Below are 14,311 nucleotides of genomic sequence, written 5' to 3' on the forward strand. Positions count from 1 at the left end.
GTATGCACACAAAACACTCACTTCATCCGCAACCAGACTACCATCCTTTGAGGCCTTTCTGGGTTATCAACCAGCATTATCCCCTGTAATAGAAAGAGAAGTGGCTGTATCTCCATCCAGCATCGTGTCTGACGTTGCTGCCATTTTTGTAGACAAACCAAAGCAGAGCGCCTCCAAACATCTGAGAAGAATTGGAGTTTGGCTGATCAGCTGAAGTCTCCGGCCTCACAGAATAGTTTGGGTCAGAAAGTGTGGAAATTTCTTTCTATGAAACTAGGTCAAAGATTCATTGGCACAAATGACATTGGGAAAATTGACAATCCTGCAGCTGTTCATTTAAGTGGTCTCCTTGTATGAAGATTCATCCCACATTCCATGTTTCCTAGAAAAAAAAACAATAGATTACAGTAAAAATCTTTCTATATATAATAGTAAACATTTGGTCCCACTTTTGGTTTGCCCAAGATTACTCAAACAGACCAAGGTACTGACTTTATGTCTGAAGTATTTGATTAGATACTGAAGCTCCTGGCTGTGAAGCATCAAGTCTTTAGTGAATATCATTCAGAAAGCCAGGAGGCACTAGAGTACTTCCACCAAACTCTTAAGACAATGTGGCATACCTACTGCTTTAGAACTGGTACGGAATGGGATGAGGGTATATTCTCTTGTTTTTTGCAATCAGGGAAATGCATGTTTTAAAACTTAAGGTTCTGTGTGGGAGGATCAGGGTTTTTGTTGTTTGTGTTTTTCCTGTTGAGACCTTTATGCAGAGACCAGTGTGCCCAGGAGGAAGGAAGATACTCCGTTTTTGTTTCGTGTGAGTAAGTTGACCATTTGGCTCACGAGGATAAATACGTCAAAGGGCGGATAAATATGTTGAAGGATGTTGTGTCCATGTTTAAAGGGAATGTGCACTGATCAGGCATAATGTTATGACCAGACAGGTGGTCAACTGACACATGACAACATGCATTTAGAAGCAGGAAAAATGGGCAAGATGGCTAGATGACTACATCTCCAAACTGCAGCTCTTGTAGGTTGCATGCTGGTTCCGATACTAAGGTGTCAGAATACAGAGTGCATTGCAGTTTGTTTTGTTTGGATCTGGATAGTCACAGACCAGTCAGGGTACCCATGCTGATCGCTATCCACTTAAAGCACCAACGATGGGTATGTGAGCTTCAAAACTGGACCACAGAGCACTGGAAAAAGGTGAATGATGAACCACATTTTCTTTTACATCAAGTGTATCGCTTACCTGGGGAACATGTGGCACCAGGATTCACTATGGGAAGAATGCAAACCAGCAGAGGCAGTGTGATGCTTTGATCTACTGGGACACCGTGGCTCCCGCCATCCATGTGGATGTTACTGTGACACAAACCACCTACCAAAGCACCTCTGCAGATCATGTACACCCTTTAATGAAACTTCTGTGACTTCTTTCTACAGGATAATGTGCCCTGATATAAAGCCAAAATAGTTCAGCAAAGATTTTAAAAGCACAAAAATGAATTTGAGGTGGACATGGCCTCCGAATTCCCCAGATCTCAATTTAATCAAGCATTTGTTGGATGTGCTGGACCATTAAGTCCAATGGATGGAGGCTCCGCCTCCCAATTTAGCTGTTGTTACCATCTTGGTGACAGAGACCACAGCAAATTTTCAGGGGTCTAGTGGAGCTCATGCCTTGAGCTTTCACAGCAGTTTGGCAGCAAATGTTAAATAAAATAAAAAATAAGACTGCTATTTAAAATGAAGTGATGATGAAGACTTTTGAGGAATCTCTTTTAAATAATGCAAAGACATTTTTTTCTGCTGTTTGTCAAAGCGTAATTTAAACATAAATGTTTACAGAATAAATGTTTTGTGGTGCAGAAACATCTGGATTACCTTCGGAGTCAGGATATTGAAGCTTCTGCAATATGAGCCATCTACAGAGCTTCATACAAGGTACGAACATTAATGTGGTGATAAATCAACAGGAACCTGAAGAAGAGGGAGCTTCATTCAGATTTGAGCAGTCACTTCAACCCCATGTCTGGAAAAAATGCTTTTTGCAAAATTATAAAGTCTGAAAAAGGAAGTATTTGTGGTAAACCAGCAGTGATTGGACATCATAAATCTGTATGTGTCTAAAAGTCAGTTCAAACTGTAAAATAAGTTGAGTAGTGCATTTAAACCTTCCTTCCAAAACTGTTTAATAAAAATAAATTAAATATAATAAAATAATTGTGAACAATATTTGTAAATTGTGTATGCAAACTTCCAGAAAGGTCATGGATACAACTGTGAGCTGCAGATGTGCAGTTTGAGAAATTATGGTGAACACTGTGATAATTTTTTCCTGCCCTGACTCTATTGAAATTAAAGATGTGGCGTGTCTAAAATAATAATAATGAAAAACATACATCTATTTAAAAAAAAATAAGGGACAAACACAGATTAATAAAACATTCAAAACTCCCCCAAAAAGATACACAGATAGCACAGATGAGCAAGTTATTTAAGCAAACCAGCATTTGAGATCTCGTTTCTATGAAATCAGACTAACTAAATATGGGACTAGCATAGCTTAGGTGAGCTCAGTGATACTGAAAATAATTAGTTTCATCGTTTTAAATGAAAGAAAATAAAACTGTTACTGAAAAATCCTCATCCTATTACATTTAACAGGAAGTTAATTTATTAGAAAACAGTAAAAACATTTATTTATTAAATTATTTACTAAATAAATGTTTTTTTTAAAGAGACTGTCTACTAGACTTTCATGAAATATCCAAAAAATACCACAAAAGGATGTTTTTCTGCCATTTTTTTTAAAGCTCAAAACATGAATATTTGCAGAATAAATATTTTCATGATATCACATCTGCATGATGAATATCAGTGTGTTGTTAAATTAATGTAGGGATAAAACAATAAAACAACCTAAAAACTTAAAGCCACATTCAATTTTTCGACATAGCAGTGAATGTGATAATATTTAACCCAAAAAAGAAGAGAGAAAAAAAACGGAGGAACCACCTGTTAGATTAGGTGATATTTTCACATTTGGTCTTTATCTATAAAAGGTCTTGTTTCCTGTGGCTGTGGTTCTCACATTTGGTATTGTGAGAAACTGCTATGCGATAATGTGAGAAAAATTGTAATACTTGAAAAACACAACCCTAGTATGACACAAGGGTTAATGTCCTTGCAGCTGCACAACGCTACAGTATGTTAGGAATATATTAAATGTGTGTATAGTGCTAAACAAGAAAGACAGAAACATGTTTTCAACAACAGCCATAAAATGTACTCTTATTGTTAAACATACAGAAACTACTCTCCTGTTCCACTTTATATATTTTCAAGTGAAATTAAATGAAACCATCAGGGGTTAATGATGAGATCACAGGTAACAAAGTTGATGAGAACCAACAGTGATTTTACAGAGTTAGTCAAGACTGACCAACAGCTTTGTTTTGTGTTTCAGTTTTTTTCTTTCTGTATAGAAAAATAAAAGATGGGTGAATACCACTGATACAATTTAACCAGATTTATCAAAAACATAATTATTGATGTGTTAATGATCATATTTGTCATGCTTGAAACGAGTTTTCGTACAGCTCATTAGTGTTGAGCAGGTTTTTTAACTGATGTTTGAAAAGCTTTGTTGGCACTGAAATAATTTGTTTCTGCTCTAGTATCTCTTTGAATTTGTCTTGAAATAGATGAGCTGCGCTGTAGATAGACCCTCCTCCCCATCCTTTAAAGTCACCAGGAAGTTTTTTTTTTCAACAGAGAGCTGTGAAAGGTGTTGTGCTTCACTTCTCTTTGAAAAGCCTGAGGTGAGGGTCGCAGAGGTGAATCTTGATGCTAAATTTTCTATAGATATTGAAGGAATTGATTAAATGATTAGCACCAGTTTGTTGTTTTTTTATTGTGATTCAGACACAGTTGGACTAACTCTGAAGTCAGCTAAAGCTTCAGCATGATGAGCCGTCCACAGAAATACATAGAAGGTAAGAACATTAATGTGGTGGTAAATCAACAGGGAGGAGAAATATACACTCTTTTTGTGAACAATGTTGTTTTCACACAACGTAACGTGTTCTGAAATTAAACAATACTCTTTTGGGTAAAATATCTTAAGCCTGTTTTCTGGGTTTTATCATACGAAAATATGAAAAACCTCATTTATGAAGAAAAAGAATAAGAAAGTCAACCATATTGTTATGTAATATAAACTGTGTCATGTTTCTTATTGGTCTAATCCAACTCTGATTCTCACCTGTTTAAAAAAAATCATTTTAAACAAGACAAACACAAACACATATCTTTACATCATTCCTCAACTGCACTACAGTTAGAACTATTTATTAAATGTTTATGTACTTGTGTGTTCACTTTCTGTCTCCTCTAAATCAGGTGAAGCTCTTCACTGTCAACGTGAAAAATCAAACAATGCGTTAAAGCTCAGAGTGGCCGTGCTGGTTGTCTGTGTTCTCCTGGTATCGGCTCTCGTGGTAATTTATCTCTGTGAGTTTGTAGTTCTATTCATGTAGCTTTACTTAAAATAAGTGTCTGATCTACTGTAAATTGATTGACAATCAGAATGTTTACAATAAAATTGTGAAGAAAAACTTAACTTATGACTTTTTAATTAATCTGCATCATATGAAATCCTTTTATTTTAAAATCCAGGCTTCAGGACAAATTTTCCAGAATTTTAATTGAAAAGAAAATAAATTTTAACAGTAATTTAGCTGTTAAAGTCGAGTGAGCTATACAATCACCTGCTTTTCTATAACAATTAGCACCAAGTCCTTGCTTCTATCTTAAACAACACATGCACTTTATTACAGTTAATTATTTATTTATTTAAGGTTAATAAATCCATAACATTACATAATTTTGAGTTATAACATCATTAATAAATTGGATGTATGGGAAAGTCATTCATAAATGTGTTTTACTCTGAGGTGGAACTATGCATTTTAACACAATGGGTTTTTTTGTAATTCATATGTTAAATATATGTAATTGATTATTTTTATTTGTAACCTATAAATTAAAAATCATAATTAAACTGCAGCTCAGATATTCTTCTTTATGAGTCTTAGCGTGCTGTTGCCGTCAGTGGAAGAAGAATATCTGACATTTGTTTTTAAACAAATTAAATATATGACTTTTCAGTATACTACATATATATAACAACTATATTTAATTAGAAATAATCATCATTTTACTATACAGTTCATGAAACAGTTTTTAAATGGTTGTGCTGTGCGTTCAGTTCAGTAGCCATGTTACTCTACTCTCTGTTTATATGGATATATTTTTTACCTGCATGCTACCAAAACCTCCTCAAATGTGATCAAAATTGGGACAAGTTTACTGACTTAAGAGAAGTTCTAGTAACAAAGATCTTCTCCTTGGCTATAGACTCTGCAAACTTAAATGCAAATGAAACCAAAAATGTTACTGACTGATTTGCATTTTTTCTTTTTGTATTTTTTTATAAGTGTTTGAGCTTTTGAAAACCAGGGAAATGCTCAGAAACCTTGAACTGAAGCAGGTAACTGTAAAAGCTGATGTCACAGGTAAGAATATGAGACTCCTGCTTATTGTACTAAACCTTTGTTTGTTTGTGACCTCTGGAATTTAATCACTAACACAAAATATTAGTATTATTAAACTTTGCTCATTGTTTTTTTTTTTTTTTTTCACAACATCCTAAGCAGGAAATATTTTCATACTTACAACCATAAACATGATTTCTTCCACCTGCCTGTCTTTGATGTAATTTCTTCAAAGTTGAACCATATTACAAATGTGAAGATGGCTGGGAGCAACACAGAGGAAAGTGCTATTATTTCTCCACAAGAAAATCATCCTGGGATCAGAGCAAAACTGAATGTAGCACTAAAGGAGGAGGCCTGGTTAAGATAGACAGCAGTGAGGAGCAGGTATTAAACACTGCTGCAGGTTCATGTTCTCACCCTCATGTTTCATCATCCCAGAACAGAAAGTTTTACAAAATAATTGAATCATTTTTTTCCATTTAGAGTTTCTTGGGGAAAAATGTTCAACAAAAAACGGCGGGATACGACGACCTTTTCTGGATCGGCCTGACAGGCTCAGCAAAAGAGGGCAAATGGTTGTGGGTGGACGGCTCACCACTGAACGAAAGGTTTGATTCAATCCAATTACATTCTATTATATATTACATTTCATATAGATAGATAGATATTCACAATAACAGTCACCTTAAAGGTGCTTTATAGTGTAAGGAAAAGACACTAAGATATCCAACAATCAGACAATCTATTAGCGACATTTGGGTGACCCCGTTTTACTGTGACTGCTCTTTTTGTTCTTCATCCCTTAGGTTGACATTTTGGAAGGATCAAGAGGCAGATGATTTGAGTGGAGAAGATCCCGATGGAGACGACTGTGTGGGGATGGGGCCAATGTATTGGTTTGATAATTCCTGCAAAGTACCACAAAGAAGTATTTGTGAGAAACCGGCTTTGATTCTGTGTGGTTAAATTTCAGTTCAGGAACAACAGTATGAGCAGACGATATGCTGCAAACATTTAAAGACATCCAGAAATGTTTAATGAAAAAAATACTATATACACTGTTTATAATGAAATACATTTTAATAATTATTCTGTGTCTGATTTTCTTATTCATGTATTATGTGCTAAAAGAGCAACATCACCAGCCTTCTGTCATAATTGTGGTTTGATATTTGACCACTCTTTTATGCAGAATTGGTTGAGTTAATGTAAATTGGTTGGTTTCATGGTGGTGGCCTTCAACCTCCCGGCAACAGCAAGGGCCGGTGTTTAAGACGGCTGGGGGTGTCCCCAGCGGACCACTGCCACAATTTCCAGGGAGATTAGATGGGGTCAGAGGATCTGCCCTTTGCCTACACCAGGCAGCTGCACAACACAGTGGCCAGGTGGCTGCAGCCCGGTCCCACAGAGTGAGAAGCTCGTCTGCTGGATATGGCAGTGCTTGTGGAAGGGCTCCTGGCAGACACCGGAATGGGTCCACTGCCACCATCTGGCCTGGATATCATGGTAAAGCGGGCAGAAGACCACAGAGCATGGGCTGTTGGAGCAGCTGAATCAGAATTTAAAGTCCATGATTCATAAATTCATTCACGAGGACAAACACAATTGGGATGGCTGGTTAGACCCTCTGTTGTTTGCAATGCGGGAGGTTCCCCAGGCCTCCATGGGATTTTCTCCCTTTGAGTTAATGTTTGGCCAGAAGCAGCAAGGGTTGTAGGACCGAATTAAAGAAACCTGGGAGGAAGGTCTAAGCTCAGCAAAAAATGAGACTCAATGCCTTGTGGACCTGAGAGCAAAGCTACACACTTTGGGGATGTTGTCACAATAAAATTTGCTGCAGGCCCAAGAATGTCAGCAGCGGCTGTACAACAGAGGGTCTAGACCAGGGGTCTCCAACTCCAGTTCAAGAGAGCTACTGTCCTGCAGCTTTTGGATGCATCCTTGTTTCAATACACCTGAATCACATGAATGGCTTGTTACCAGGCCTTTGCCAAACTTGATGGCAGCTGCAGGACAATAGCTCTCAAGGACTGGAGATGGAGACCCCTGGTCTAAACTGTAGGGTCTGTAGGGCTGTGCCTGTGGGAAATTGTTCAGAGAGAAAACTGTTCAGAGAGAATTGGCTAAAATGCTGAAAATGGGGGTAATAAAAGAGTTACACAGGGTGTGGTGTAGCCCCATAGTTCTTGTGATGAAGAAAAATGGGTCTATACATTTCTATGTCTACTACCGCAAGGTAAATGAGATTTGATGCTTATCCCATTCCCCGGGCCAATAAGCTCATTGACCAGTTAGGCACTGCTATTTTTTTCACAACTCTGGATTTAACCAAGGACTACTGGCAGAGTCCTCTGTCTGTAGAGTCCAAGGGAAAGAAATTAAGCTAATATGGAAAATAAAGCACATTTTTCTACTTCATCAGTACTCTCACTACAATTCTGGATCAAATGAAGGCTTTTCAGTGAGCTTTTAGAAGAACTTGATAATAGTGGATTACAATTTCCAGCCTAGAAGTTAACACATGAAACAGGTTCTCAGCATGGGTGATGGGTTTTATTGTAGGAATTAAAAGTCAAGTTTTAAAGGGCCCATTTTTTCCATGTGTGTATATACACAGCAGATATACAGATTTATGTATGTACAAAAATTTTGAAAGTGCTGAAAATGATTTAGGCATGTTTAAATGCACCGTGCTACCACTGAGAGGTTTTTTTACCCCATCCTCCCCAGTCATGGAAAGTTAAGGTTTCACCTGCACTGATGAGAAGAACCAGAGTGGTGATTGTGTGCATTGGGTGTCATGCGACCAGTTTCACGTGCACATTCGAATGCACATGTACAAGAGTGTGCACTGATTAATTGATTTCAATTCTGTTTGGTACTAAAAGACCAAAAATATGGTCCCACTAAAATCTGGCTCAGGGTGGGGCTGCGCAGGGCACACAGCAGGCTCTGGTGGTGGCTGATTCTCAGCACAAGAGAGCAGGCATAGTCTCGAACAAAGACGCTGGCAGTGTGGAGCCCACAGCAGGTGGCAGCGTTGAGAACTCAGCAGGCACCGGGAAACAAGCTGACACAGGAGGCTGGGGTGGCACGGCTGAGCCCCCAGTTGATGCAGGAGGCCGCACTGGTCCACGGCCCTCAGAGTGCCGGGGGTTGGCTGGAGCCTCAAACTAAGTCTCTGTGTAGGCCATTACATAGTTTCAGTCTCTGGCAGAACCAGGTTAGCAGCACTTCCAACAGCCTCAGAAGTGGAGAGCTTGGGAACATAATAAGCAGTCTTTGTAAGTGAGTCAAGCAAAGCAAATGTAATGACCTTAAGACTTGAGAGTTTCTGGGTTAGCAGGCTGGGAAACATCAACAGTCTTTCTTTTCATTTTCTCCAGCTTGGGGAGATAATAAGGAGAAAAGTTGTTGTCACTTACCCCAGAGCAGTATTCTGATGCTCCAGAATGGGCCACAGATGGAGCCACGGATTCTGGTAGAGGTGAGGAAGCGCCGTTTCCTTCTCAAATAAGAAGGAGAGTACACTGGAAGAGCAGTGGAGACACAGGAAGAGGAGGTGGCTGACTTTCAATCTTTCCAATTTGACTTCCATTTTTTCCACTGACTTCCAATCATTCACTATGAAAGACAGGAGGTCATGATCACAGAATATATAAAAGAAAAGATTGGTCTCTTCTTGTCTCTTGTGTTGGACTGAGGCCAGACTGGACACCACAGTGACCCACCATCTCATTCTGCCTTAAAAAGTCGTATTAAACAGTTGAACATGCAGTTTTTGACATAACATCACAGAAGACGTAGTTGTATGCCTCCTTGTCAATTACAGTTGCAGAATAGCGCCACTAGGTGGTGCCATCCCCCTTTTGTTGCGTTAGGCTGAAACAAAAAAGGGTGTACTACTAAGAGAAATTAATAGATACATAAGCTATGCCACTATTTATTTTATTTTATTATTTTCATTATTTATTTATTTTATTTTATTTTTTGATGGGGGTTGATTGAACATTCAGTCAACCCTCAGCAAACAGTCACAGAACATGTTCCCTTGCACTCTCTGCAAGTAGCAAACTTCCCATAGTACTGGCACTTTTTTTTCCCCAAGAAGACATTTTATTCAAATGTTCAAGAATGTTTGAAAAATCTTTCAGATAGTTGTAGATTGATGATATGATATCTGTGAGATATAATATTTTGCTTTCTTTGTGACATTTGAGAAGAACTGACATAATCTGCAGAAAAGAGAAGGTAGTTGTAGATTTATGGCTCACCACTGAACACAAGGTTTAAAGACTGTGAAAATTTACCTAACAAATATTAAATAAGACATGTGAAAATACACGGGAACAGTATTTTAGTTAACTTCCCATGGCCCTACAACTGTCTAAACAATAACGGGCCATTAGACCAGCCTCCTTACTCGCCTAAAATGAATACTATAGTGCACCTTCAGGACATTCTGGTTTTGCACATTGGCCAGTATGATCACCCACCCAGTATTCACCATATGCAATAACATACAGTATCTGCCATGTGGGATCAGATTCCTTAGAGCACAGGTGTCGAACTCCAGGCCTAGAGGGCCAGTGTCCTGCAGGTTTTAGATGTGTCCTTGATCCAAGACAGCTGATTTAAACGGCTAAATTACCTCCTCAACATGTCTTGAAGTTCTCCAGAAGCCTTTTAATGAACTAATCATTTGATTCAGGTGTGTTGACTTTGGGTGAGATGTAAAACCTGCAGGACGCCGGCCCTCGAGGCCTGGAGTTTGACACCCCTGCCTTAGAGGATCAACAAAGTGGTGACCTCAAGGCCACACAGGGTCCAGGCACTCCTAGCAGTCAAAACTAGACACGCACACTACTGATGTTAAAGGAAGTCAAACTGTGAAACTCCAAACCTCTGATGCCTGCAGTGTGTGTGTGTCTTCCATACTCCATTAAATCTTATCAAATATATACAAAAATATTGTTGTGTTTTTAATGGCTCATAGTGTATTCATTTCCAGAGTTGAAGTTACCAACTTTTACAGTTACTATTTCATCTGTTTAGATAGATAGATAGATAGATAGATAGATATAGTGGCATGTAGAGGAACATTAGCAAAGAAGCTCCACAGAGTTGGGAGCTTGGTGTTCAACCCTAAGCTGGTAGGGGGAGCTCTTTATTAAAACACTTGCTCGTGCTACAATGTGCTTCAAGGGTCAATAACAGCACAACAGAACTCACTTATGGTACTGCATTCTTTCTATAAAACAATAACTGTCAGTGACTTTGCACCGTAGTATAAACACAACATTAAAGCTAACAGTTAAAAGTAACGTAATGTTTGAGTGTGTGAGTGTGTGTTTTTGTGTGTGTCTAAAAATTCTACTACAAAAACTCTAAACTCTAGCTCTAAAATTGTGCATTTATGTGTGTTTACTTCTCTATGGTGTTTCAAATATTATGATATTTAATAAAACAAATATTATATAATACGATAATATTTGTTTTAAAACACAAATGTACATCAGTGAATTTTTTAAAAAGCAAACAGACAGACAGAGATGGAACAGATGGGTGCAGCAAGTCAGCATCATCAAGGTCTTAAATGACCTCAGTGATGCTGAAAACAAAGGAAATCAAAGTTGTTATTCAAGCTGAACTCCCAACCTTTCAAAGTCAACAGGAAGTTATTTTGCAATCAGTGTTTTGCCATATGAGTTTAAAATGTTCTCTATCTGATCAAATTTAGTCCAACAAAGATGAAACACAAAAGAAAGGAGGGGCTACCTCTTTCTGTGCATATTTAAGATTATGTGATAACTTAACGTGTGGTTAGCTCAGTCAACCATGTTGTTTTCTGATACACAGTGTGTCAGGTTTCCTGTTTTGTTAATGCAGCAGCATTTGACACAACTATCTGATTTACCATAAATAAGAGGAAGAGAATGTTTACAGTAAAATAACTTGGTACTGTGTGCAAACATCATGGCCAACTTATAGTTTCAGTGTTCTGATTAAGTTTAACTGGAAAAAAAATGAAGAAAACCTACAAGACAGATGTTTGTTTTCTCAAATATCGGACTTCACGCTGTTTTCCTGCATGCAGCCACAGCCTGCTCAAATGTTTTTGGTTAATACAATACAGTATCAAACATTTTGTCTCTAGTTAAACTCCAAACTCAAACGTTTTTGTGTGACACTTTTCCAAGGTCTGAATTGAACTTGCTGAATGATTGATTATCACTTATTACGCATAGTGGTCACTACAGTGAACAGCTATTCAAAGGCTGTTTTCTTGTATTTGTGTCAGTATTGATGGTATACTTGCACACACCACTACATTGGACACTGATGTGTCACTCCATACCCTGCCACCCACTCCAAAGGTGATGTTATCCATCTAAGTGGACATGTAAAAAAAATACACTTTTGAAAAGTTTTTTAAAAAATAAAGTTCAAAAATCTTTTTCTTTTTTTTTCATGCCTAAAGATGAATAAAAATACTTAAGAACAAAATCCTGATTGAGGTCTGATTTCCTGTCTGTTCACCTTTATTGTGTTCAGCTGTGTTTAGTTTCCCTCCTGTTTCCACTTCCCTCATTACCTTGTGTAATTTTGCATTTGTTTGTTGCATGTTACTGTGTTGGTGTCTTTTTTTTATCCAGTGCTTTTTTGAATTTTGTTAAGTTTGTGTTCTGAACGTTGTCATCCACAATAAAAGCACGTTTTTGGTTAACCCTTTAAAGCCGGTAGGAGCGGGCACACTCTGTTTTGCGTAACTATTTTTTAAATCCCAGTAGCTCTGCAACCACGTAAGCTAGCGCAATAATTTTTAACTTATGAGCCTATACTGGTGTTTTTAAAAGTTATGTTTGACTTTCTGACTTTCTGTGTCGTTTCTGGGATGCTTAGGACTCATATTGCACTGCTGGAAATAGTTTATTTTGATGCATATGCTGTTTTTTTGCAAATTTGCATTATAATATTTATTTTCGTTTTTCCTGCAGTATATAAAAATTGGCGTATTTCAAAAATAAAACTATGAAGACACTTAAAATAAATTTCCTGTGGTGGGAAACTATTTTGTGTAACTTTTTTGTATTTACAGTTTTGAGGGATACGCCTCTTAAATTTCTCTAACTAGAAATATATGTTAAAAAAACAAAAACGATTTTAATTTTTTTTTGTAGTTTATTGCACTTTTTTGCAATGTATGGAATTACTATGCACTTAATGCAGACATATTATTAAAATTTGGGCTATAATGGTTGTATTGATGTATAGCAACTTGAAATGCTCCCAAAAATGGCTCCACAGCATGTAAAAATATAATATAAGCTCTGGCGGACTTGGTTCTAGGTCTTAAAGGGTTAACCTCCAGTCTGTCACTGCAAACTGCATCTGGATCTAATTGTCCTGCATTTTATGACAAATTAAATTTTACGTTTAATTTTTTGTATCTTCAGATGATTACAAAAAGGAACAGACTTATAGATACATAAATTAATTTTAATGTAAAGACAGGACTGACAAAAAGTTTGATATGCTCCAGCCACAATGTGTTAGTTCGATAGATCCTGCAAGTAGCTCCTAAAATTATTTGTGAGAAACCAGCAGTGATTGGACATCATCTGTATATGAAAGTCAGTTCAAACTATAAAATATGCTGAGCTTATTTGCTGAGCTTAATAAGCAGCTTTCATTTTTTTCTGAAAATAATTAAGAGAAGAGCAAGATTTTATAGTGAGTGTTCAGACTCGAGGCGATACCTGCAGGTAGCACAAACCAAAGAGATGTTTTTCTACTGGGTGTCGAAGCATTAAATGTAAATAAATAATAAAGAACTTTTTTTTCTGTTGCAGAAACAGAAGGACAAACTGAAGTCAGAATGTTGATGCTTGGGTGTGGCAAGCTGTTCACAGAGGTAAAAGGTAAGAACATTCATGTGGTGATAAAGAGCCATTTCTGAAAAACAAAACTGATATTTATAGGTTAAAAAAGTATGCAAGGATAAAATAATATTATCTGCACATAAATTAAGACCAAACTATCGTACATATTCAGTCCTTTAACATATCAGTGTATTTGGTTATATTTGGTTCAACAAAGAAGAAACAAACAAGAAAAGGAGGCGCTAACACTTCAACGTGTGGTTTCTCTTGTGAACTTTGTTGTTGTTTCCTGTTTGCTTAATTTAGCTATGGTTTCCGCAGCTATCTGATTTTCCATAAAGGAGGAACAGTGCATTGTAGTTTGCTGTGTACGGGGCTGCATTGCAACAACTAGTCAGTGTCCCTAAGCGGACCCCTCCTATTGCCAAAAGCACAAACAAATGGTTTGTGCATTAGAAGTATTAGAAGAAGGTGGTCTGTCATTTGCTGTTAAATGGATGGCCAGGTGCATGTGCGTCTGGTACCTGTGCAACACCATATTCTCTGATAGCTGTGGCCTCCTTCTGCAAGATAATGGGCCCTGCCACAAAGCAAAAATACTTCAGTAATGGCTTGAGGAGCACAATAACGACTTTGAGGTGTTGACTTGGCCTCCAAATTCCCCAAATCTGATCTCAGTCGCTCTCTCTCATAAAAAACTGTAAAATAAGCTGAGCAGAGAACACAGGGAGGATACTTTTACAAAGCTAGTGGCTCAAAGATGCAAAGCTTCCATTCAAAAAGTTTTTAGTAAAAATATAAAATAAAAACTAAAATGTATTAAAATAATTGTAACCAATAAAACAATTGTGAACA

The 14,311-nt window shown here is 37.5% G+C and overlaps 2 protein-coding genes across 4 annotated transcripts in view; both read left to right on the forward strand.

Moving 5' to 3' along the window:
- LOC120726498 (C-type lectin domain family 4 member E-like) overlaps positions 1-14,311 on the forward strand; it is a 68,324-nt gene that overhangs the window by 48,557 nt on the left and 5,456 nt on the right. Inside the window, exons 1-2 of one of the 3 annotated variants that reach the window (XM_040020114.1) lie at positions 328-1,364; positions 1,882-1,956. The exons of the other annotated variants lie outside the window; for them this stretch is intronic. The gene's annotated coding sequence lies outside the window, so the exon portion shown is untranslated. Of the gene's footprint in view, positions 1-327; positions 1,365-1,881; positions 1,957-14,311 lie in introns of those variants that run through there. 3 annotated transcript variants of the gene reach the window in all.
- Positions 3,824-6,627, forward strand: LOC120726505 (CD209 antigen-like protein A). Its single transcript, XM_040020133.1, has 6 exons — positions 3,824-4,010; positions 4,417-4,527; positions 5,514-5,591; positions 5,806-5,957; positions 6,057-6,181; positions 6,380-6,627. The coding sequence occupies exons 1-6, from the start codon at positions 3,980-3,982 to the stop codon at positions 6,537-6,539; spliced, it is 657 nt and encodes a 218-aa protein (XP_039876067.1). The 5' UTR covers positions 3,824-3,979; the 3' UTR covers positions 6,540-6,627.

The sequence above is a fragment of the Simochromis diagramma genome, unplaced genomic scaffold, assembly GCF_900408965.1.
Source record: "Simochromis diagramma unplaced genomic scaffold, fSimDia1.1 OVJJ01000753.1, whole genome shotgun sequence".
NCBI lineage: Eukaryota > Metazoa > Chordata > Actinopteri > Cichliformes > Cichlidae > Simochromis > Simochromis diagramma.